The sequence below is a fragment of the Microcaecilia unicolor genome, chromosome 5 (assembly GCF_901765095.1).
Source record: "Microcaecilia unicolor chromosome 5, aMicUni1.1, whole genome shotgun sequence".
NCBI lineage: Eukaryota > Metazoa > Chordata > Amphibia > Gymnophiona > Siphonopidae > Microcaecilia > Microcaecilia unicolor.
In genome coordinates this window covers 158,667,711-158,692,642 of record NC_044035.1, presented here as the reverse complement: position 1 = coordinate 158,692,642, position 24,932 = coordinate 158,667,711, and the positions used below count along the sequence as shown (strand labels likewise).

Below are 24,932 nucleotides of genomic sequence, written 5' to 3'. Positions count from 1 at the left end.
TGGGCCTGAGCCTAAAGTGGGTGGGCACAAGAAACCCATCCGGCATCTCTCCCTCCACTCCCTCCCCCAGGCGACCAATAATTTCTCAATTCCACCTTCCCCACCTTCCCCTCCTCCCCTTCATACTTTTTCAAATCTTCAGTTCTTCACTGCCAGCAAACAGTGACTCATACCCACTGCTCTCACCAGTCCAGAGCCTTCCCTCTGACCTGGTACCACTATTGTGGAAACAGGAAGTCACATCAGAGGGAAGGCTCTGGGCTGGCACGAGCTGCAGGTATGAGTTGCTGTTCGCGAAACGTTGAAATACTGAAAAGGTACAGAGAGGTTGAGGGGTTGAGTTGATAGATGCCAAAATGCCTGAGGGGGAGGGGGAGGGGGAGGGGAGGGAGAGATGCTGGGAGTCTTCTGCTGACTAGGGTTACCATATGTCCGGGCAACCGGACGGGTTTTGCCAATCTGCCCATTTGTCTGGGACGGCCCGCCCGCCAGCCTGCCCGTTTGTCCAGAAATCCAGACAAACGGGCAGACTGCTAGCCTTCCCTCCCTTTACTTACTAGTGCCCTGATGGTCTAGTGACCTCTTCTGCCTTCGGGGCAGAAAAGAGCCCCCCCCCTCTTTCCTGCCCAGAGCGCTGCCCTGCATGCATCCTTACTGTTGCTGATCCTCGGCACCGATTCAAAATGGCTGCAGAGAATTGAAGTGACTTTGCGAGACTTCAACTCTCGGTGGCTATTTTGAATCGGCACCGAGGATCAGCAACAGGAAGGATGCATGCAGGGCAGCGCTCCGGGCAGGAAAGAGGGAGATCTTTCCTGCCCCGAAGAGGTCACTAAACCACCAGGGTAGTAGTAAGGTAAGGGGAGAGGGGTGACGGGGAGGGGGGGCGACGGAGTATGTGTCAGGGGGGAGGGGAAAATGTGACAGGGGCGGAGCGAAGGTGTGACAGGGGTGGGGCATGTGTCTTCCTTTTTGGGGGACAAAATATGGTAACCCTACTGCTGACGAGGCTTGAGGAGCCTCACCAGCCTCATCAGAGTTGTGCCACATGGGTGGGCCTGTGCCCACCCAGGCCCACCTGTGGCTTCACCTTCAGCATCTCTGTCTCACTCCCCCCCCCAGGTTCTTACCTTAGATCACTAGCAGCAGCAGCAGCACTGACTACTACTACTATTTAGCATTTCTATAGCGCTACAAAGCGTACGCAGCACTGAAAAAAAGGCTGCCTATGCCAGCCCATGGGACCTTCCCTTTGATGGCCCTGCCTCTCTGGAAACAGGAAGTAGAATCAGAGGAGTTGGATCTGGCAGAGGGAAGGTTCTGCAAGCTGGCAGAGACAGCTTGCTTTCAGTGAGGAGCAAGGCACCAAGGTTGGAGGGAAGGACACTTTGGCATGTGAACTGGCGATGGGGTCTAAATGCATGTGTCACATACCTAATGCATGTGACTTGGCACATCTGGATCAACTATAATATATCTGACTGCCAAGTTATATTGTGCGATATAACTTCCTTCTCATCCTCAAACCACTGTATCCACCCACCCCCCTCCCCAAACCTTTATGGTATTCTCAGACAGTGAAACTGGACAAAGATAGGCCTGCTATTTCGACGGCCTATGGTGATGCGCTTAATATTAGCGGATAGCCAGTTATATCGCACAATATAACTGATTATCCGCTAAGCGCTGGCAATATTCAGTGGGATATAGCTGGCTATCTCCTGCTGAATATTGTCAGATAGCTGGTTAAGTGCCATTTAACTGGCCAGGAGCCGGTTAAATGGTATTAAATATCAGACTGAATAGGAGTGGCCTAGTGGTTAGAGTACCAGTCTTGATATTCAGAGGTGGCTGGTTGAAATCCCACAGCTGCTCCTTGTGATATTGGGCAAGTCATCTAACCCTCCATTGCCTCAGGTACAAACTTAGATTGTAAGCCCTCCTGGGACAGGGAACTGTCTGGTGTACCTGAATGTAACTTGCCTTGAGCTACTGCTGAAAAAGGTGTGAGCAAAATCCAAATAAATAAAACCTCACTTCATAATTATACATATACCCAAACTGATTATACGTGTAGGTGAACAAAACCTAGAGAGTTGATGGACTAACCAATAAAGATCCAGAACCAGATCATGACAAGCTGGTTGTTGGTGTGAGAAATGGCGACTTGAGGGATGACACACAAAACTCTGCCCTGGGTGAGGAAGTTTTGCAGGTATTGTTCTCAGCTCTGGTTGCCTAAAGGGAAATTCTGTAAATTTGTGCCTCCTTTTTGCTCCCCCCCCCCCCCCCCCCCACGATGCAGGACAGGAAGTGCCAATTCTATAATGGCATCAGGCTGCCCTGATGCAGTTATAAATACTAGTGCTAATACTGAATTGGCACACCAGAAAGAAGGTGCCTCGCTTACACCAGGTAAATTTAAGTGGGCACGCCTCAATATGCCATTCAAAGCATGCTTCTTATAGTACTCTTGACCCACCTATGTCCCAGCTATGCTCTTTCCCTGTGTACGCCTTCTTCCCAATTTCACGCTATGCCACTTACTCATAAGCTTACAGTATAGCACTTAAGGTAAGCACATCTGTAAATGGCATATATTTCTGTATTTATGCATGAAAAACACATATAAATTTACAGGGTTGTGGAGATCTGCAGTTTTAGGTGGAGTAGAAGTCAGTAAAAATGTAACGATTCCGACTCCAGCTTTAAATTAAAAATTACAACATTACAACGTATGGTAAATTTATCAATACATCTGAAGTTATATTTACCAGGACTTCAGATCCAGAACAAAAACTTTAAAGCCTAATATCAGTAGGAGTCGGAGCTGGAGTGGAAATTGAAGTTGGACAACAGAAAAACAGAGGAGTCAGAGTCAAAGGTTTGGTGTACCAACTCCACAGCCTTGTAAATGCAGGCACCTCTTTTACAGAGTTGCCCCATTAGTTTTTAAGAGGCTGATTTTCAAACCACGAGAGTTAGACCAGCTAAGTCCTACGGTTGGCGCTGAAAGCTGATATTCAATGCCAGGCTGGCTCTGGTGACCGACATTGAATATCCAGCTCAACTTTGGCTGGTCAGACTTTAACCAGCCAAGCTGATATTCAGTACTGGCCAGTTAAAGTCAAATCAGCCAACGATATTCCAGGGTTTCACATGGCCAAATATGGCCGCCAAACTTGGCCGGTCTGACTTTAAAAATCAGCAGATAGCTGGTTATATTGGCCAATATAACCGCCTATCCGGTAGCCACTAACCAGCAATATTCAACGGGGTACATGGCCGGCCATGTACCGCTGAATACTGGTGGATAGCCATTTATTCCGCATATAACCAGCCAGATGCCGATCCTGGCTGGTTAAATGTGGCTGAATATCAGGGGATAAGTCTTTTGTAACAGAGATTATAAAACTACATTATTGTTGCTTAGCCAATCTCTGTAGCTACCAATTTATTTTCTTTTTCCAGTACAAGAGGTAGGAGCCCAGTGCTAAAAAAAAATCCTGAAAGAGATCTACCAATAGATTTACTAGCATCCCCTTCTTTTATACATCCTATGCTCCCTTTCCAGTATTGCTTCTCTTCCTCCAGACCCTCTCAGCCCCCCACCCCCACCCCCACCCCCCGCCTTCAGCCCCTCTTTATGTCTTGTTAATCTATGACTAACGGCAGAAATTCCACAAAAACCAACGAACCAATGCAAGGCATGGTATTCCTCTCTGGCACTGTTACCTACTTTCGCGCCAGAAACAGAAGCACCACTCCGCCGTGGATACCCGCCCATCCCTGTAAGTATCGCAGGAGTTGAAGAAGGGCCGGATGCAGATCTCGTACTTGTCCAGATTAATGGCAGCCAGCTCAGTCTGGTCCAGGAACAGGTCTGTGTTTGTGTCCAGCTTAGAAAACATCCAGCCTATAGAGTCCTTGCAGCTTGCCACCAGGCTCTTATCCAACACTGCAGGAAGAAAGAGGTCAGAGGGAGCAAAAGGGAGAGAAGTACAGAAAGGGGGAAAGAGGAGCGGAGAGAAAAGAACAGAGACACACAGGGAAGGAGAAGCAGAGGGTGGAAAGGATGAGGAGAGAGAAAAAGGGAGGTCAATCAGCAGTTTAGAATATGCATAAGAAAAGACAGTGATGACAGCTGAAAGATTCCAGCAAGGCAGGATAAACTAGGCAGGTGCCTAGGACCCATATTTTTTTTAGGAAGGGCACTCTCCGGTGTACTAATTCAATGGCTCCCAAGGCAGATTTGTGCTCTGATAATTCAGTTGCTGGCAGAAAGAAGAGTGGGGTGCAGGAGTCAAAGCTACTGCTGCTCATAGACATTCCTGCTGTCTCAAGGAGGTTTGATAACCTCCTTGGTTGTATGCACCCCCTGGGCACTGACCTCCAGTCAGCAGGGGGCCTCAGTTAGCAGCATCTCTTCCCTGCTGCTGCTTTGCCTTCCACCACTTTTCCCTTGCAGTCAGAATCAATTGATCTAAACTCTGGAATTTCATTGGGATTTGCAGCCAAGTCTAGAGTACTTGGAATAATATCGGACTCAAGACTAACCTTTGAGGATCAGGTGAACGTATTCATTAGAAAATTCTTTTTCAACCCATGAAGATTGAGAGCGATACACTGTTCAGTCCTTCAATCTTTAGTACAGAAGTACAAGCAATATTATTACCTCAACTCGACTACTGTACTTCTTTATATTGCTCTTTTAATCTGCAATTAAGGAAGCAGCTTCGATTACTGTTAAATACATCAGCTAGGTTAAATCTTTAATATGGGACAATTTCATGTGGCAACTCCCCTTTTAAATTAATTACATTGGTTAAAAGTTGATTCTAAGATTCACTTTAAGATTGCATGCTTAGCGCTTGAATGTTTTCATGGGCAGAATTCTGAATCGGTGGGAAGGATTCCTCAGTTTATTCAAAACAGAAATCATGTTAGGAGTAGGACAAATTTATCTCTGGATTATCCTTCAGTAAAGAGAATGGTTTCCAAGGTATGAACGGTTATTTGGTTTTCAGGCAAGTAGGATCTGGAATAGTATCCCAATTGAAATACATACTTTGACTTCTTATATCGTATTTCGCAAGGCACTTAAGACATATTTCTGTACTAAACAGGTATCCCGATAATAATATAATTTTTCAGTGTTTTTAATGTTATTGTTTTAATTATAAGGTGATATGTAATTCTCCTTCCACCTGGGAAGCTTTTTGTTTCAGCACTCCGCTTTGCAACATTTGGTTTAAAGGCAGATTATAAAATCCCAAATAGAATAGAATATGGGATCCAATTTCTTATGAGAATTTTAAAATGCATTTATGCTATTCTGGGGGGCTTGTGCACTTGTTTGCCTAAAACCCACCAAAGAGTTAATCTTGCCCTGGTTTCCAGCAATCCGCAAATATCCTGTGGATATGCCACAGAGCCTGCAATGTGTGGTTTTGCCAAAATCCATGGAGCAGATCCAAGCATGGTGAGTGCCCCATGGAAATATCACAATCAAATGAAAGCAGCACAGCTGATCTCAACAGCCTAAAGCACACCAGAGTCAGCTAGCAGCACTTTCACCTACTGAATCCCATGCACACTTCTGTATTACCATAATGTCAGAGATTTGCAGCACACACCTGCATGGCACCAAATATTACTTGCAATTTATATGTAACATGAAACTGTGTACACTGGGGAAAATTTGAGAAATTTTTTTTTGAAATTTGAGAGAATGAGATTGTATTCCACACATACCCTGGCTTAGGAGTGAGGTTCATTTCAGTCATAGTATGCACAAAACTAACCCATTTGGAGAAATTGCCCCCAAGGAAAATATTCAGATGCACTGGTAAGAATGGTGATCAATTTTTCAATGCTCTATTAACTCACATTTGGGCTACATGTACCAGTCCGGATTTTACTTCCACTGAAAGCAATGGAAGTAAAACCCGGGCTGGCTCAATCAGTCCTTTTTCTGGAGCCATATGGTAACCCTACCCATTGACAAGGGAATAAATAAACATGTTAAAGAGTAAGCGGACTGTGTTTACACATATGCAGCAGCAGCTGCTAGGAAACCTGTGAAATACTTTCGCAGAAAATGTTCGTGTTACTAGTGCTGGAAATGGTGGGCACGTCTCTGCTTTTGCAGTAAACACTGCACCCACTCTGTCTTGATAAGTGACAGCGTTATGAAAGTGATGCTTTGCTGTTGAGGAGCCGCCGTTGTCCAGAAGCCTTAGAAAGTGATCAGCACCGAGATTCTGTTCAAAAACATTTTGCTGATTATACAGACGCCGTATGCCATCACTTAGCAGCATCTTTTGTAGCACTGAGAGCCACTGGGTGCCAGCAATGGAAAGAACTCAGCTGTACCACTCACTAAAAGGGACAATTCTCCAGACCGCTGGACATCCCCCTTTCAGGCTTTTCCCAATCCCATCTATCCCAGAAAACATGGCATATACAAAGAAGTTTGTATTAAACTGGATTGGTTATTGTGTTGTGTATATTTATGACTCTTCACGCTCTGTCCTGTACGTGAATATTTTTGAATGTATTCAGGTATCATTATTATCTTAGGAGTCGATATTTAAAGCAATTTAAATGGCAAGGAGAGGCTCCTGGCCAATGAAAATTGCTTGTCCAGGGCTAACTGCGGATATTTAGCAGCACTTACCTGGATAGTGCCGCTGAATTTCCGCAATGCGCACCTAAGCCAAAACCAGCTAATTTGTGGGCGGTCCAGTGGGTGGAGCTGGCATTTATGTGGTAAAGTGTCAATAGTCAGCACTTAGCTGCATAAAAACCGTCCTACCTTTACACGGTTCACCTTATGCGGTTAAGTTACACTTAACCACATAAGTGTTAGCTAGCAGCATATGCCCGAATATTTAATGCAGGGGCCTGGACACGGCCCAGCATTGAATATTCAGGGATAAAGCCATCAGTGGCCAGAAAAACTCTGACCACCGCCAACTGCATATCAACCCCTTACTTTTTATGATGGGCATTGACAGATTTGCTCCTGTCGGAATTTTCTGCGACTGCGGAGTGCAGAATTTGTGCAGAATTTCACAGCCGAGCAGAATTCTGCATTTTTACACAGAATCTGTACTCCAAGGCTGGATGGCTGGCCTCCCTGCCATCCCCCGAGCCTTGGTGGGCCTTCCCCAGCCCGCAGCAAAGGCAGGTAGGTTGGCTCCCCCGCTGCGGTCCTCTCAGGACCACTTGAGTACACCATGGTGGTCTAGTGGTCTCTTCGGGAGCAGGAAAGAGCCCTACTCTTTCCTGCCCGCTGCTGCCAATGACTCGTGCCACTGGTTTTTCAAAATGGCCACCCAGACCTCAAGTGGTAATCTTGTGAGACTGCCACAGGAAGTCTCGGCGGCCATTTGGAAAAAGCAGCAGCACTGACCCAGACGAGCGGCAGTGGGCAGGAAAGAGTAGGGTTCTTTCCTGCCCCATAGAGTTACTCCCCTGCAGCTCCTACCTCAGGGGTGAGTGCAGGGGTGGACTGAAAAAAATATTGATGGCCTGTGGGTGCAGGCAGGTAGGGAGCTGTAAAAAAAAAAAAAGAACGGATGCTATATGTGGGTGGATGGTGGGTGGGTGGAGGGCGCTGTAAAGAAAAAGGTGAACGTGGGTGGAGGGAGGGGCTTTAAAAAAAAGGTGGATGATATGTGTGTGGGTGTGAGTGTGTGGGTGTGAGTGGGTAGGAGGCAGGGCTGTAAAAAAAGTTGGATGCTATATGTGTGGGTGGGGGTTGGGTAGGGGTGAGTGTGAGGGAGGGAGAAAGGAGGATATAAAGGTGGATGCTATATGTGGGTGCTGGGAAAAATATAGATGGTATGGGGGGCTGTAATACTGGTTAAATGATGACAAACTTGCAGAATTTATCAATAGAAATCAAACAAAATAAAACATGGAAAAGAAAATAAGATGATACCTTTTTTATTGGACATAACTTAATACATTTCTTGATTAGCTTTCGAAGGTTGCCCTTCTTCATCAAAGAAGGGCAACCTTCGAAAGCTAATCAAGAAATGTATTAAGTTATGTCCAATAAAAAAGGTATCATCTTATTTTCTTTTCCATGTTTTATTTTGTTTGATTTCTATTGATAACCTTTAAGAGTGGACTAACACGGCTACCACACCTCTCCACTTTGCAGAATTTACAAATTTTGTGCACAGAATTTTGAAGAATTTGCAAATTTTGTGTACAGAATTTGCTCATTTTTTGTGCAGAATGTTGATATATTTTTGGCGCAGAATTCTGGCAGGAGTATAGATTGCTCTAAACCAGGGTTCTTTACATTATATAACATACAAGCAGAATGTGTTCTTACCAAACAGAGCTTACAGTCTACTTGTCATACCTATCGCTGGTTTATTTGTGCTGCTCCCTGAGTTGTTCTGCTTGGAGTTCTCATGAAGCAGCTGGAACCAGTCCCGCAGACGATCACCCAAATCTGCCAAGTCCTGCCCAGTGCAAGTGTCTGGAATAGGGGAAATTCAAAGGAGCCAAGTGACCTATGTCAACCATAACATGTGACCACTAGAAAAAACACATATCAAAGCTGAAGGGACTGAAGAGAGATAACTAGGAAAACTAGAGTCCACTGTATTGAAGGGGAAAGGGTAGGTCTGGCGTTAGGGGGTAACAACCAGGACAACTGCCCTGGACCCCCATGCATAGACAGAAAGGGGGACTTTGGGGGGACTTTGGGGCGCTCCCCCCCCCCCCCCCCCAGTTTCTCCCTTGGGTCCCAGTGTACCAAATTCTGTCCCTGGGAAAGGGGCGAGGTTCATTAATAAATGGAGCTTTTGAAAGTTAGGGGGCATCTGAGGTTGGAAAACCGTGCTTGGGTGTTCATGGAGTCGTGTCCTTTAGTCTCTTTCTTTTCATTAACTCCTGAGCCTCACCGAGAGAGAATGTAGTTCCAAGAGCACTGAGGCATGTTCGATCAATCACAGCAGAGCTTCCTAATCCTGTCCTGCGGACCAGTGGTATAGCAATGGCTAGGTTCGGATGGGCAGGGGCCCATCCAGTTTGGGCTCAGGCTCACAAATAATTGGCACACCTTTGCTGTGGCTCATAGGCATCCCCAAACCCAACGAGCTGAAGACTTCCTCCTTCGGTGGCCAGAACTCCCTTCGTTTGACAGCCATCTGCAGTGATCCGAGCCACTGGCGCTGCACCCTGGCACATGCTCAGGGACACTGCAGCTGCCTGCTGAGCTTGGAAGGAAATATGGCCATCAGAGGAGGATGCCTTCAGATGAGGATCCCTGCTAGCTCAGGTGCTTTGGATAGTACCAGAGGGTGGGAAGGGGGCAGAGGACAAAGGGCAGGGGCAGAGAAAAAGATTTCATGCCCACCCAAAACTAGCCACTGCTGTGAACCACACAGCCCTTTGAGCTTACAGGATATCTACAATGACTGCATGAGATAGACCGTCAAACACTGTCTCTGTTGTATGAGCATTTATCTCATGTATATACTGAGAACAGCCTGCCTGGTTGTGGAGTCCCCAGGACAGGTGTGAGAAGCTCTGCAGTAGAGACCTCAAGTACAGGCACCAACAGATAAAGAGAGGATTTTTTTTTCACTGTCTTGTGACAGCCCAGAAGCAAGGCAGTTGCTGTTTATCCTTACCCTGTTTGGTGGGATCGCTGGTAGAGGGAGGTGTATGCTCCGTGGGGCAGGGACAGGGCCCCTCACATTTGACCCTCAGCTGTTTGCTGCTCAGGCAGGCCTGTTGCTCCAATTTACACTGAGGGGGAGAGAAGCACAGTTAGATCAGTGGCTGGGGATCCCATCTCTAAACCCAGCTCAGGAAATGTCTAAGAGTCACTGAACAAGGCTGCTGGCAGTGGTGTCAGTAGTTAAAGCTATAGGGGGCAATTCTATGACTGGGTGCTTCCATTTAAGTGTCCCAATGCTGGACAGTAACCTCTTGATATTCAAAACTATTTAACTGGCCAGAAACAACTTCTGGCTGGTTAAACAGGGATTAAGCGCCTAACCATGGATATTCAGCAGGAGATAACCGGTTATCTATATCAGTGTTTCCCCAGTCCTGGAGTACCCCTTACCAGTCAGGTTTTCAGGATATCCACAATGAATATGCATGAACTTGATTTGCATACACTGCCTCCATTATATGCAAATCTCTTTCACGCATATTCATTGTGGATATCTTGAAAACCTGACAGGCAAGGGGTACTCCAAGACCGGACTTGGGAAACACAGATCTGTATCACATGACATAGCCGGTTAGGTGCGGATATTCAGCGCCAAACTAGCTAGGTCGAGTGGTCAAAATAGGCTGCTTAAATAGAGGCCTATCTTTGACCGCTAAAAAGTTAACTGGTTAGCACTGAGTATCGGCATAGCCGGTTAACTTTTTAGCAGCCAAAATAAACCCAGATATTCAATGCTGGTTGCCAGATATGGCCCAGCATTGAATATCTGGTGTTAACACCAGGGGCGGACAGCAAACACGCTGCCCATCGCTGGCTGAATATCAGGCCCCAAGAACGTATTCTAGAACAGCGTCTAGGTGTCTAGACTGCGGTTATAGAATACTAGCATATCCCCAATATCGGTGTACCTTACATGCACTTACAGTAGCCATAGACCTGGTATGACTACAGGCACTCAAGTGCAGGAAGGGCACATATAACTTACAGTACTGTGTAAGCTGCATGTGTAAGTGGCATCAATGCTCATGCCCCTCTCATGCTCCACCATGGGAATGCCCCCCCCTTGCAAGTTATTAAACAAAAAACTAAACAATGGGACAACGAATCCAATCATTGCACCTCAAGTCCCTACTTCACAAACAGTTCAGAACTCCTTCAAAAGAAAAAAGAAGAAAAACTTATCTGTATCTGTTTTTTGTTTTTTTGTTATATTGAATTGTGGATATTTATTTGGACACCTTGGTCTGATGCAGTAGCACCACCCTACCTGAGTTTTCTGGGCTATATGAGAAGATCTTGATGATGTAGGAATTCATTTTGATACAGATAAGTTTTTTTTTTCTTTTGAAGGAGTTCTGTTTTAAGTAGGGACTTGAGGTGCAATGATTGAAATCAGTGGTCACCAGGTGGTGATTTAATCACAAGGGATCACAATATTGTTTTCTGAGCACCATTTTCAGTTTATTTTGTATAGTTATGCTTCTTTAATTATATATGTTTTGTATAGTGTAGTTTTTCTTTTTTTATAGATTTACAAGTTATGCTACTTACAAGCCCTTACAGAACAGTGCATAGGTATTTTGCTGCCAGTTACATGCATAAATGTTTAATTACCCATAAAAGTGCCAGTATTCACAACACCACCAGATCTGGGGTTAGAAATCATAAGGCTGGGGAGGGGGGAAGGGGGGTTCTGGAAGGTTGGTAGAGAGTTGAACAGGAGTAGTTTTGCTTTGAGGGGGAGGGGGAGTTATGGTAACTCATATAACCCAAAATTTACTTTTCTTTTCTTTCTCATATAACCCAAAATTTACTTTTCTTGTGCATCATTGCTTGTTGCAGTGTACTGTTGATGTACTGTGGTTCTTTGTCTTCAGCATTTGTTAATAAAGATATTTTCAATTAAAAAAAATGCCAATATTCTGTACATTTATGTGCTCGTGTGGTGTGGTGTGTAAATGTGGGCACCCTATTACACAATTCCCCTTCTACTGTTTTACAGCCCAAAGCAAATACTTATTTTGAAGTTTGTGGCAAGCCCAGAACACTCTTTACAATCCTGCCCTCTTGGTCATGCTGGGACCCATGACATCATTGTTATATTAAGCAACTAAATCAAGGGAATTAAGTGCACAGGAGATGTGGCGAGCTGCCGACTCCACAGAAAAATCCGTGGGCTCTTCATATATCCCTCATTTCAAGGCAGCTTTAGAATCATATATCCCTCATTTTAAGGCAGCTTTAGAAACGTTCTAACTCTGACTAGGTGGATCATATACTAATGTGCATTGGTTTCAAGCACTATCTTTTGCCCATACAACAGGGAACATAGAACAACTGCAGGCAAAATTTACTTATGCCAAATTTCACAAAATATAACTAAACCTGTTTGAGGTGTAGTTAATCTTTTTGCAAAGAATATTACACACAGCCTATTTTGTGCATAATTTAATTAAGCCCTAATACTTAAGGAGCTCCTTTGCATGACTTTCCATCATAACAGCTCATTAACTATTAATTTGAACAACATGTTGCTCACAGAAAACTATGTGCCAAATTTCAGTTTGTGTAAAGGCAAAAAAAACCCCTTTGCAAATGGTACTCTATGTGCTAAAACACAAATTAGTGTGCATTATGGCAAATAACACACCATTTAGGGTTGTAGCAGGTTGTAATCCTGTTTAGAAGGAATGAATCCTTGGAATCTTAGCGAGATCGGGTGGCAACACTAGTAATTGGGAAGCAAAACCAGTGCTGGGCAGACTTCTAATGTCTATGCTCTGTGTAATCCGTTGCGTTGGTCGTGAGCCCTTGAGCCCTGGCCGAGGCCCGCAGATCACAGACCAAGGCTGGGGGGAGACCGACCCCCCACTGCATGCCCCAACTACACAAACTCCTAGCCTGCCCCTTCCCCCAGCGCCTCAGGAAGAAAGGGAAATAGGCATACAAACGGGCCTCGCAGCCGAACCGGAACCCAGACACTCAGAGCCACTCGTACGGGCCTCACGGCCGAACTGGAACCCAGACACACCCAGGGAGGGGAGAAAGGAACCCAGGAGTTCCCCCAGGACCCTGAGGTGCCAGCCACACACTGTACACCAGCCACAGGGCAGGGGAAAACAAAGAACCAGAGCGTGGCCACACCCTCCCAGGGGACCAGCGCAGGGCAGGTTAACTAATACAGGAAGGCCCCTGTAACCACAGGCGGATGTGGAGACAACAGCCCAAAAGACTCCCCTGACCCAGGGACCTCGCAGCCCGGGACCCCCACCCCAGTTCAGAGAGGAGAATGAACACACCAACCTAACAAGCCAGAGACAGGAGAAGCAAACAAAAGGGTAACCTAAGCCACAACCAAATACCAGGGAAAAAACACAGTAAAAGAGAAAGGAAACCTCTGACAGAATACCCAGAACACAGAGGCAGAGCCACGGTACACAGGGGGTTAAACTTACTGAGCCAGCAAGCAGGAACATGAGGGAGAGAGATCCTTAAGTAAACAAACAACCAGAGAGAAAGCTGCGGACCAGCAGCCTGCTGAGTCGGCGGCCCGAACAGGAGCCCAGCCCCCCACTGAACAAACAGGTAGCTGGCTTCCCACAGAGAACTGCAAGCAGCCAGGGAAAGCCCAGCTGGAGTCAAGAACTGATTACATACACACACACACACACACACACACACATGCTGTAACCAGCTAACGCAAACAAAGGGGAAGGAAAAGAATCCCTGAACAGGAAAACACAGATCTAAGCCAGAGCACAGCACAGCACAGCATACTGGCAGAGACCGGCACCGGCTTTTAGTCACAAAGAAATGTAACGCCAAAGCAGGGAAAGCAGAGACATGCAGGCTAAAGTACTACCCCCTGACGTCAGTACAAACCCTGACAGCCAATCAGGAATGAAGTCCACCCCCTTCCCCTGCCAAACCGGCAGAAGCATAACACTCTGATTGTGACTGAATAGATATGGATGGGCTAGAGTGTAAATTTTAAACGAGCTTCCACGTTAGCTTCAGAACTTTTAGTACAAGAATAGTGGTGGACAGCAGGGGCATATCTATATGGGGCCAGGTTTGACCATGGCCCCCCGCCGCTGACCCTTTCGACATCCCCCTTCCCGCCGCTGCCAACCCTCCCCCGCCGCTGCCAACCCTCCCCCGCCGCTGCTGGTGGGGGTCCCCAACCCCCACCAGCCGAAGTCCTCTTCAGTGCCGAACTCCGGGCCGGTGCGTTGCTGCAGCTGATCTGGAAGGATTCTGTTTCTGTGTCCTCCTGGCATCCTGTACGTTCCTACGTGCAGGATGTCAAGACGACTCACACAGAAACTGACACAGTGTATCCCACCCAGCTAGAGGCAGAGGAAAGGGTGGATGACCCCTTAAGGTCACCAACACCCCTACCTTTTTGTGAGTCTCTGTTTTATAGAATAGGCTTAAATTTCCATGTGATATACAGAAAAACGCTGAGTGCCTCTCCATGTGACCAAAATGTAGTTGCAGCCATTTACGTCATGTTTTACTGCAGTAAATCCCAATGCCTAAATTACTACTACTACTACTATTTAGCATTTCTATAGCGCTACAAGGCGTACGCAGCGCTGCACAAACATAGAAGAAAGACAGTCCCTGCTCAAAGAGCTTACAATCTAATAGACAAAAAATAAAGTAAGCAAATCAAATGAATTAATGTGTACGGGAAGGAAGAGAGGAGGGTAGGTGGAGGCGAGTGGTTATGGGTCAAAAGCAATGTATTCTATAACAACACCCATAGATTTTAGAAACACCCATGCCCCACTCATGGCCATGCCCCTTTTCAACTATATGACTTAGAATTTAGGCGCACCAAGTTACAGAATACGCGTAGCGAGTTGTGCACGTAAATCTTAATGCCAATTAATGCTGATAATTGCTTGTTAACATTCAATTAACAGTGCTGATTAGCTAGTTAAACAATTAAATTATGTGCATTGTTATAGAATATGCTTTGATTTCCATGCAGAAAGTAAGGTGCCATATATAGAATGCTGGGATATTTGTTTCTCTGCACTGGTATAATCAATCTGGTAGCTGTGGTATAAGAACAAGATACAGCAAATCAATCGTTAAAATTCTGTGCTAAAGCTTTTTGCCCTTTCTTCTAATGCCAACTGTTCCTGCTGACATTTCGGCCTTACCACTGAAGTGTACGTGTGTCCGTCAGAGCCACAGATAGGCGCAGGTTGGGATGCAGAGCATGGCTTGCAAAGGTTCTCCTTGTTCCCATGGAGTTTTCCAGAAGGCTGCTTGATTCTGGGCAAGACAGAAAAATGAAGGCATGAGAGAACCATTAGCAAAACTTTACATGTACACAGCACTAGATTCAGTGAATGATGCCCTAATTTGGGTGTTGAAAAAAAGGTGCACTGAGCACTATTCTATAAATGCACAAGCAGCCTTCAAGATAGGGGGCGTCAACTCAAATTTAGTGGACAGACCTGACACGGTCCGTGTTTCGGCAAAACTGTCTGCATCAGGGGTCTTGAAACCGTGTACAACATCCAAAAAATGCATGAAATAGCAATGAGGCAGTGCTCAATCTGAAGACGCCAAAAATTGCCACAAAAACCTCCCGAATTCTTAATATCAAACAAAGCCGCTTTCCAAGATGGCGCTGTGAACGGACGCACCTGTGTTGGCTCCTGAGGTTGCTCTGCTGATCAGCTTCTTTGCTGCCGCTGTAGCCTCGTCTTTTCTGATGGGGAAACGGAGGGGATAGGTTAAGGAACATCCCTGAAACATCTTCAGCGTGGAGGCAGACGACTCTGCGATTTCCGAAGCAACAACCGGGTCCTCGGGGAACTTCGACCCCCACTGCAACTCTCGATGCGTCGTCGATTGAGAGTGCTAACGGGGCTTCCCTGAGCCCCGAGGAGCGAATTGCCCCGCCTCAGCCTGGGAGGGAGATGCTAGCAGCCCAAGCAGTGATGGAAACCGAAGGGGTTCAACCTAACCTGTTCGAGGAAAGGTCTGCAGCGATGGAGAATGGACCTCAACCACGAGAATTACTAATTCAAACAGCTTTACAGGTATTACTTCAGGATATTGTCTCTAGATTGACTCATGCTGAGGCTCAATCTCAACCCCTCCCTGTTGCTAGTGGTGTGGTTAGACCAGCAATTGTGACATTGGAGTCACTATGGGACATGATTTATAACATTCAAACCTCTATGCAAAGTACTTTAAAAGAAAATACTGATGATATAAAAATTCTTTCTGAAGCTGCGCTACTCCAAGCGCAAGTGACTGCACAGCAATCCTTGAAACTGGAAAATGTGAATACTAAATTGCAAGAAATGGGAACGTTAGAAACTGTATTGGTTAAGGACAATAATTTTCTGCATAAACGAATGGAGTATCTGGAGAATCAGGCTAGGAGACTTAACCTTAGGTTTCTTAACTTTCCCAAATCTCCTTTAATTTCACCTGTGGAAATGGTAAAAAAGTATATGGTAGACATTCTTGGAATGGATAAGGATTCGCTACCCCCCCATAACACGGGCCTATTACATCTGGATCCCGAAGGGGGTTGATGGAAACCCCCCAGTAGTGTGGGATGGAATGAATCTGACTTCATTCCTGGAGAGTTCACTGGAAATTATCACTCAGAGGTCAACTATGCTGGTCACTTTTGTGCTGGAGCCTGATCGCAATGCTGTTTTAAGACTTTCCCTAAGACATTTAGAAAACTTGTTTTTGGGCTCAAAGGTCCGCATTTTTCCAGATCTCTCAAACCCTACACAAGCTAGGCGCAGGGCTTTTTTGGAGCAGCGCCCTAGAGCGTTGGCATTGGGAATAAATTTTGTATTACGATTTCCTTGTACATGTAATTTACTGCTTGAGGGTAAACACTTTCAGTTTGTAGACCCAAAACAGTTAAAAGAATTTCTTGATGCTAGAGTAGATCTGAATGTTATATGCCCTCCCTAATTAGCAGGCTAGGGTCAGTAACCCGAGGTAGCAACCGTTATATTATTTTCTTTCAATGTTTTATGTTACTTATGTTTCTGTATTCTTGGAATCTAATTTTCCTTTAATTGTGGATGAATAGGCCTTAAAGATTTCCCTCTTTATTTTATTATGGATTTTCGGATTGTAATGCCGATTGCATATTCACAGTGTGTAGTGAAATGTTGAAACATATTAATTAATAAATAAAAATAAAAATATCAAACAAAGCCGCATTCATGCACAGCCGAGAACCGGCAGAGTAACATCAAGATGCTTGGCGCCTTCAGATTGAGCACTGTCTCATTGCTATTTCATACATTTTTTGGACATTGTGCACTGTTTCAAGACCCCTGACGCAGGCAGTTTTGCTGAAACACGGACCAGGTCGGGTCTGTCCAATAAATTTGAGTTGACCCCCCCCCCATCTTGAAGACTCTGTGTGCTTTTGTTCTCTGCTTCTGTGGGAGTGTACTTTGGTTTCCCTCTCCTATGTCCATTATTCCATAAACAGCATTCCGAAATGGGCACCGTTTACAGAGTAGCGCATAGTTCCGGGATCCGCACCCAATTTTGGGCACAAGGATTTATACCAACTGAACCCTGGTGTAAATCCTCACATGTAAGTCAGGCATGGATCCCCGAATTCTATAATACTACGTGTATCTTCGACGCACCCATGCCCCTCCCACAGCCACACCCCCTTTTCAGTTACATTCTAAAAGATTTACATGCACATCTTTATAGAATTGCACTATCAAGATGCGTGTAAATCCTAATCGAAGCCAATTAACTGCCATAATTGGTTGTTAGTGCCCAATTATTGCTAGTTATCGGCTCGTTCCTCAATTAAATTGTGCGTGCAAGTTCGGTGTGCCATATATGGAATCTGGGGGACAGCGACTGTGAGGCTCAGAAGCTTATTTTGGAAGTTCTGTTTGCTGTTTATATTTAGCAGAAGGTACCATGTACTCATTTATCTTTGTTTTTGAAGCAACATGTGCACTTGAGACTAAGGTCCCTAGAGAGCCTTTTTAATTACAAGGTGTGCAGGAAGGAGGGGGCTAAAGGAAGCTGGTATAGCCCGTGTGCTGTGTCTGATAATCAGCAGAACTGCTGTCATGTCTGCAGTAGCGTTGCCAGCTGATTCCAGATTTTGTAAGCAAATAGATCCCGCTCTGGTTTTGCCGTGCTGCATGCAGAGATTGGTAGCCTTGCTTTTCTTAGGGAAAGCATAAGAGAATCAGTAAATAATCTCAGGCTCTAGTTTGCATGCCACCAGACCTGCGCCATGCAGTAAAGTATTATGAGTGACTGTATTAGCATTGCTGAAGAACAGTACAAGACTCTGGACCAACTGGTCGCTGCATTTCTCTGGGTCTCAGACTTTGTATCAGCTCTGGTCTTGCTCACCTGTGTTCCAGCTTCTTGCGACTGATGCACATGGCTCTCTGGTAGCCATGAGCAATGCAGACCTTATGCCGGCTGCACTTCACCTTCTGGCAGGGGTCCTTGGTAGTGTCCAGAGCTGTGGAGAGAAAGAGGACACTGGATTCTGGACAGTTCCAAAGCAGTGTAACAGGAGTTTGTTTTTAGATGAGATGCTACTGTCTGCACTCACTGTAGTCTTTCCAAAGGTGAACATTGCTCTCACTAAAACTCATGCTATAACAATTCAAATTAAAACTGATATGCTAAGATTTTGAGAAAGTTCACCGAAAATGCCCCTGAACCTCTGTGGGCAACCATGTTAACAACAAAGCGACTGTATAGCTCACACTCACTGAAACTCACTTCTGTATACAGTACAAAATCATAAAAGATATGGTAGACACAGCCCTTCTCATTCCATACAGTGCACCAAAAGTTAATATGCCAATTCAGCACGACTTCCATGCTACAATGGCAGTTACGCACCAAAATGAGGAAAATGGCAGGTACATGTGTAAATGCACTTAGGCATTATTCTGTAACTTGTGCCTAAGTGTTCTAGCATGTAACTCTAAAGGGGGCATTCATGTGGGAAGGGTATGGGCAGGCATTAGGTGTGTTACCAGCAATGCGCACAACTTATAGGATACTGTCAATTGTGCATGCAGGATGTCACATTTAGGCTTGTCATTTATGTCTGCTTTTGGCATGGCAGTGGCATAGGCAGGAATTGTTTTTACAGGTGGTACATCTCCCGAGCTGCCCCCATCTCCCACACGCCCCCGCCCATCCCAGTACCTTAAAATCATCTCTGCTGCAGTCTTCGCCTGGGCAGTGGCACTCATACGCTGCCTGCGGCCTGCAATGGGACTTCCTCTATGAACCGTCCCACCCTTCACAAAACAGGAAGTTATGTCAGAAGGGTTGGGACAGTTCAGAGAGGAAGTCCCGGCGCAGGCCGCAGGCAGCCTATGAGTGCCCAGGCGAAGACTGCAGCAAAGATGATTTCAAGGTACAGGCGGGGGGGGGGGGGGGGGGGGGGCAGGGGCTAGGTCTGACAGGGAGTGCATACACAACACATGCACCTTGTATAAATACCCCACTGAGATATGGTATAAGTGGCTGCACTTACATTTGACCCATAACTGCTGATTTACGCTAGTATTCTACAATGGATTTGACGCACAAATGTGCCATTATAGAATGCCAGCTTAGCATTTAGATTTTTGGCACCTAATCTTTAGCGTCCTTTATAGAAATGCCCTCAGCTTGAGCTAATGATACTCTGCTCCATGTCATGTGTGCCACTGTTGAAATTCCCCTGGGTGCAGTCATGTTTAGGAGAAGTTACAGTAAAATGCACTTTTTAAAAAATGACTTTGCTAGTTATAATTACCACAGTGGCATAGACAGACAGCCTATTTAAGGAGGGCCCGAGACCAAAGCGGATAGGCCCAAAATTTCATTTCCACACGGTGCCTCCCAAACTAAAAGAAATACCCAAATCTCATCTATGCCTCCCTCCTGGTGCTCCCCCATACTAAATGAAATATCTGAGCTGCTGGGGAGGTGGGGATCCAGAAGCCCCACCAATCAAAGACCTCCTTCCCACCGAATGAACTTATTTACACCTTGGGTGGCTAGTGGCAGTGCCTCTGAGCCGCCGACCTTTTCACAAGCTCAGTTTCTTGTGTGTGTGCAAAAACTGAGCATATGCAGGGGGCAGGTGGCCAGCAGTGGCAGTTCAGGAACACTACTGCCAGCCACCAAAGCTGTAAGTTCATTTGGCAGGAAGGAGGTCTTTGACTGGTGGGACTTGGGGATCCCCACCAGCCACATTAAAGCAGTACAAACTTTGGTTGGGCCTGAGTTCAAAGAGGTTGGGCTTCGGCCCACCCGTGGCTACACCACTGTTGACAACAAGAATCCATCCTATACCACTATCTCACCCTACTAGTACCTCTTTCCTCTCAACGGTAAAAAAATAATATAGCCAACCTGGGGCATGAACTCTGTTCTTTCATATAGTTATGGCAAGAAAGAGCAGAAAAAGTGCAGACTAATTTGTATGTAGAGCTTTACTAGCATGTTGATGACATTTATACTGGTTGGATAACTGCTTCAATCCTTCCATGACATTTAAGTTTGAAGCAGGAGTTTACAGTGTGGGTCATTGACTGTACATCATCCTCCACAAGCACAGTTGTACTCATGTTTGAACAAATGGGACATGAAGGATTTGCCCATCATCCATTTCCTATATATATGCTGTTTGCATTATGTTATTGGTGGAAACTCATGAGCATGATGGTTGGATCTATGACCATGTTTTGTTGGATGCTGTTGTGGTATGGAGTAACCAGGTGGAACCAGCAGTCTCCAGCTCCCCAGAGACTAACTGGGTTGTTGCCAGCAGGACCTAGGTGGTGGATGCTCAGACAACAGCATTGGTATCTGTTTAGATTGTTACATGATTTGCTGGTAAGATATGATAGGTAGCAGACGAGGGAAGGTACTGGATAAAATAAGGAAACTTGTAGGTAGGAAGCCACTGAGGAAGACAACTCTGACTTGGAAAAGGAACGATGGCCTGTAAATTGCCAGGCTTCCATAGCTACCAGCCGGGATATATACTTGAGCACTGTTGACTTTTATAACTGGACAGACTGAGTTACCCAATTGATCATTATCTGTCATCTTCTATATTACCTAATTGCCTCAACAGCTTGAAATACATGTGACCATCTTGGAGGACTGGCAATATCTTCATACAGTGGAACCCTAGTTTTGGCCAAGTTCCTTTCAAATTCTCCCAGTACAGCCAACATCTCACTATAGAGGGATTGATGTTGATAGCACTGGTGACCATGGAAACATTCATTTGTACATTGATTTAGCAGATGTGAGGTCTTTGGCAGCAGATTGAAGCATGAGATTCAGTTTCTATATCAGAGCCAGTGCTGATCTATGGAAGGCAGGAGTATCATTTCCCCAAGACATTCAAATGGGCATCTTTTAGATTTTGAAAGTATTTCCATGTAACTTCCTTGAGTGTTCCCTACTTGGTTGCATGCAAATGTACCTCATGCATATTCATTGTAGATATCCTGAAAACCTGACTGGCTGGGTATCTAGAGGACTGGTGTAAGAAGAACCCCTGTTCTAATGCAATCTCATCAGTGTAAGTACAATTTAAGAGACATTGTCATAGGTATGTCACTGGCACATAGGTTGCAAAGGATTGGAGAACCAGACCCCCGAGGAAGACCAGCAGCTTAAAACTTTATTACGGTATGTTTGGAATGTACAGTTTCGTAGGAAAACATTTGCTGGCACTTGCCAGCTTTAGCAAAAGCCTTTTCTTCAAATTATGAAATATGTAGTGGAAAGCAGTATAACTCTCTAATTCAAGTGTGCCACAAGTTAGGCCTTACTTTAGGTACTCATACGGACGTTACGTGCCCAAATGGGGATAAATGGCAGTTAGGCCCCTAACTGCATATAGGGGCTATTTTATAATGCTTTTAGCACATAACTGTAAAGGGGGTGTGTACGTGGGTGGGGCATGGGCAGTTCACACACTTAGGTGCCTACATTTAGGCACCCTCACTCTAGCCCAGTATCCTGTTTCCAACAGTGGCCAATCCAGGCACAAGTACCTGACAGAATCCCAAAGAGTAAACAAGCAAAAAGGGAGAAAAAAAGGTGCCCTTTTGAAAGCATTTGTTGTATGGGTTTTTTTTTGTTCGTTTTTTTTTTCTGTACTTTGTTTTTGTTTTTTTATTTTGGTTTTTGTATAGGTTTTTAAGCATTGCCTCCCCTGGATGAGTTGCTCAATTTTGGGTTAATTTGGGAGATTGTTTTGTAATTTGATGGCACAGTATAATAATATGTGTTATTTATTCTACAGTGCTGGGATGAGCATTTTTCAAGCACAAGACTTTCTTTAGTTGTAAATTTAACAGTGTTTTTAGAATGACTCCAGTTCATATTGTGGATTTATTTCAATACGTATTTTGAGTTTCCCTGACTTGAGAAGAAAGAATCAGAGGAAAAATAGCTGGTAGGTTTAAAGGGGTTGGAATTTCTAAAAAAAAACATTTAAGAACTTCATGTAGCTTTCATAAATAATTCCTGGTTTTAATTCTGTTCAGGACCGGTTATGCGAAGGGATGGCAGTTTGACTTCTGAGGAAGCGAGCAGTGAAACAGAGGCACTCTGTATAGCAAACCGAAAAGAGCCATACCCAATAAGTGTCCTCAAGCTATAGCATTCCTGAAAAGGAAGATATTTATATACAATTTTAAAATTTGTAAAATAAAAAGAATCATAAAGCTATTGGAGGTTTTTAAGACTAATGAGGAAACAATAAAGAGCTGAGCATCTGAAGTCTTTTCCTCCATTAAATAGATAGTTTGAAAGAAGTACATCATACTTGCTGTTTATAAAGATTAAGAGCGTTCTCATTAGCAAGTTAGAGCCAAATCATGGATGTATTTCAATGGAAGAATGATTAGGATGTCTTTGGGGTTACTCTTTTCTTTTTCTGTGTCATCATTTTGTGATGTCAGCATATTGTACGTGCCTTTTGAAAAGCTCCTGAGCCTGAGAAGTGCATGCATATACAGCCTGTGAAGGGAACGCCTAGTACATAAGTATTGCCATACTGGGACAGACCAAAGGTCCATCAAGCCCAGCATCCTGTTTCTAACAGTGGCCAATCCAGGTCACAAATACCTGGCAAGGTCCCTAAAAAGTACAAAACATTTTATACTGCTTATCCCAGAAATAATGGATTTTTCTCAAGTCCATTTAATAACGGTCTATGGACTTTTCCTTTAGGAAGCCGCCCAAACCTTTTTTAAACTCCACTAAGCTAACCGCCTTTACCACATTCTCTGGCAACAAATTCCAGAGTTTAATTACATGTTGAGTGAAGAAAAATTTTCTCTGGCTCGTTTTAAATTTACTACTTTGTAGCTTCATCACATACTCCCTATTCCTAATATTTTTGGAAAGCGTAAACAGACGCTTCACGTCTACCCTTTTTCATATTTTTCCTCCCTTTTTGGTTGTTTATTATTCATGCTTTATTCCCGTTGTCTTATTCTTAGAATCCCAAATAATAGCAACATTCCGTGCTACCAACCCCAGGGTAAGCAGTGGCTTCCCCCATGTCCGTCTCAATAACAGACTCCAGGAACTTGTCTAAACCTTTTAAAAATTCAGATATGCTAATCGCTGTTACCACATTCTCTGGCAACGATATCCAGAGCTTAAGTACAGTGGCGTACCAAGGGGGGGCGGTGGGTGCGGTCCGCCCCAGGTGTACGCCGCTGGGGGGGGGTGCCGCGCGCCTGTCCGCTACGTTCGTTCTGTGCTCCCTCTGCCCTGGAACAGGTTACTTCCTGTTCCGGGGCAGAGGGAGCATGAAAACGAATAAAGCGGACAGGCGCGTGGCACCCCCCCTCCCAGCAGCGTGCACCCGGGGTGGTTTCCTTCGCCGGGGGGGGGGGGGGGTCACGCTGCACCCGGGGGGGCGGGGCGCATCAGCGATCCGCCCCGGGTGTCAGCCCCCTTAGGAACGCCACTGCTTAAGTATTCAATGAATGAAAAACTATTTCCTCCTATTTGTTTTATAAGTATTTCTATGTAACTTCATTGAGTGTACCCTGGTCTTTGTACTTTTTGAAAGAGTAAAAAAATTGATTCACTTCTACTTTTCTACACCAATCAGGATTTTAGAGACTTCAATCACATCCCCCCTCAGCCGTCTCTTTTCCAAGCTGAAGAGCCCTAATCTCTTTAGTCTTTCCACATATGGGAGGAGTTCCATCCCCTTTATCATTTTGGTCACTCTTCTTTGAACCTTTTCTAGTTCCACTATATCTTTTTGAGATATGGCTACCAAAATTATAGCCAATACTCAAAGTGAGTTTACACCATGGAGTGATACAAAGGCATTATATTATTTTTGATCTTATTTGCCATCCCTTTCCTAACAATCCCTATCATCCTGTTTGCTTTTTTGGCTGCTGCCACACCCTTGGCAGAAGATTTCAGAGTGTTGTCTACAATGACACCTAGATCTTTTTCTTGATTGTTGACTCCTAAAATGGACCCTAGCATCAGGTAACTATGATTCGGATTACTCTTCCCAATGTGCATCACTTTGCATTTGTCCACATTAAATTCCATCTGCCATTTGGATGCCTAGTCTTCCAGTTTCCTAAGGTCTTCCTGCAGTTTTTTCACAATCCACATGTGTTTTGACAATTTTGAATAGTTTTGTGTCATCTTAGGCTCTATTCCAGTCATTCCAAAGCCAGTCCTCAGGGCATATCTAGACCCGTTGGATTTTCGGGATATCCACAATGAATACACATGAGATAGATTTGCATGCACTGCCTCAATTACATGCAAATCATTATGGATATCCTGAAAACCTGATGGGATTAGGTGTGCCTGAAGGACTGAGCTAGGAATGACTACAAGTCTATTCTGTAATGGAATCTGGACCGCCAGATGTCATTATAGAATATTATCTTAGCACACAGATTTTGGGCCCCCTAATTTTTAGTGCCATTCATAGAATTGCTCCCAACCCCTGGATTCTATATAAGGAGTGATGAGTTGCGCACATTAAATTGGGTGCACACCCAATTTACACACACACATTAATTAATGACCCAGTCGGTGATGATAATTGGCCGATAACAACCAATGATCAGCACTAATTGGCAATAAATTGAATTTACATGCCCTTCTTTTTAGGTGTATTCTAAAAAGGGATATGCGTAAATTCTAA

The 24,932-nt window shown here is 44.9% G+C and overlaps 1 protein-coding gene across 1 annotated transcript in view; it reads right to left on the bottom strand.

Annotated features, from left to right (window-relative positions):
* SPOCK2 (SPARC (osteonectin), cwcv and kazal like domains proteoglycan 2) overlaps window positions 1–24,932 on the bottom strand; it is a 234,783-nt gene that overhangs the window by 28,884 nt on the left and 180,967 nt on the right. Inside the window, exons 4-8 of the mRNA XM_030204904.1 lie at window positions 18,107–18,221; window positions 14,884–14,998; window positions 9,660–9,777; window positions 8,381–8,500; window positions 3,740–3,958 (exon numbers count right to left, since the gene is read on the bottom strand). Coding sequence (XP_030060764.1) covers window positions 3,740–3,958; window positions 8,381–8,500; window positions 9,660–9,777; window positions 14,884–14,998; window positions 18,107–18,221 — 687 coding nt within the window. The remainder of the gene's footprint in view (window positions 1–3,739; window positions 3,959–8,380; window positions 8,501–9,659; window positions 9,778–14,883; window positions 14,999–18,106; window positions 18,222–24,932) is intronic.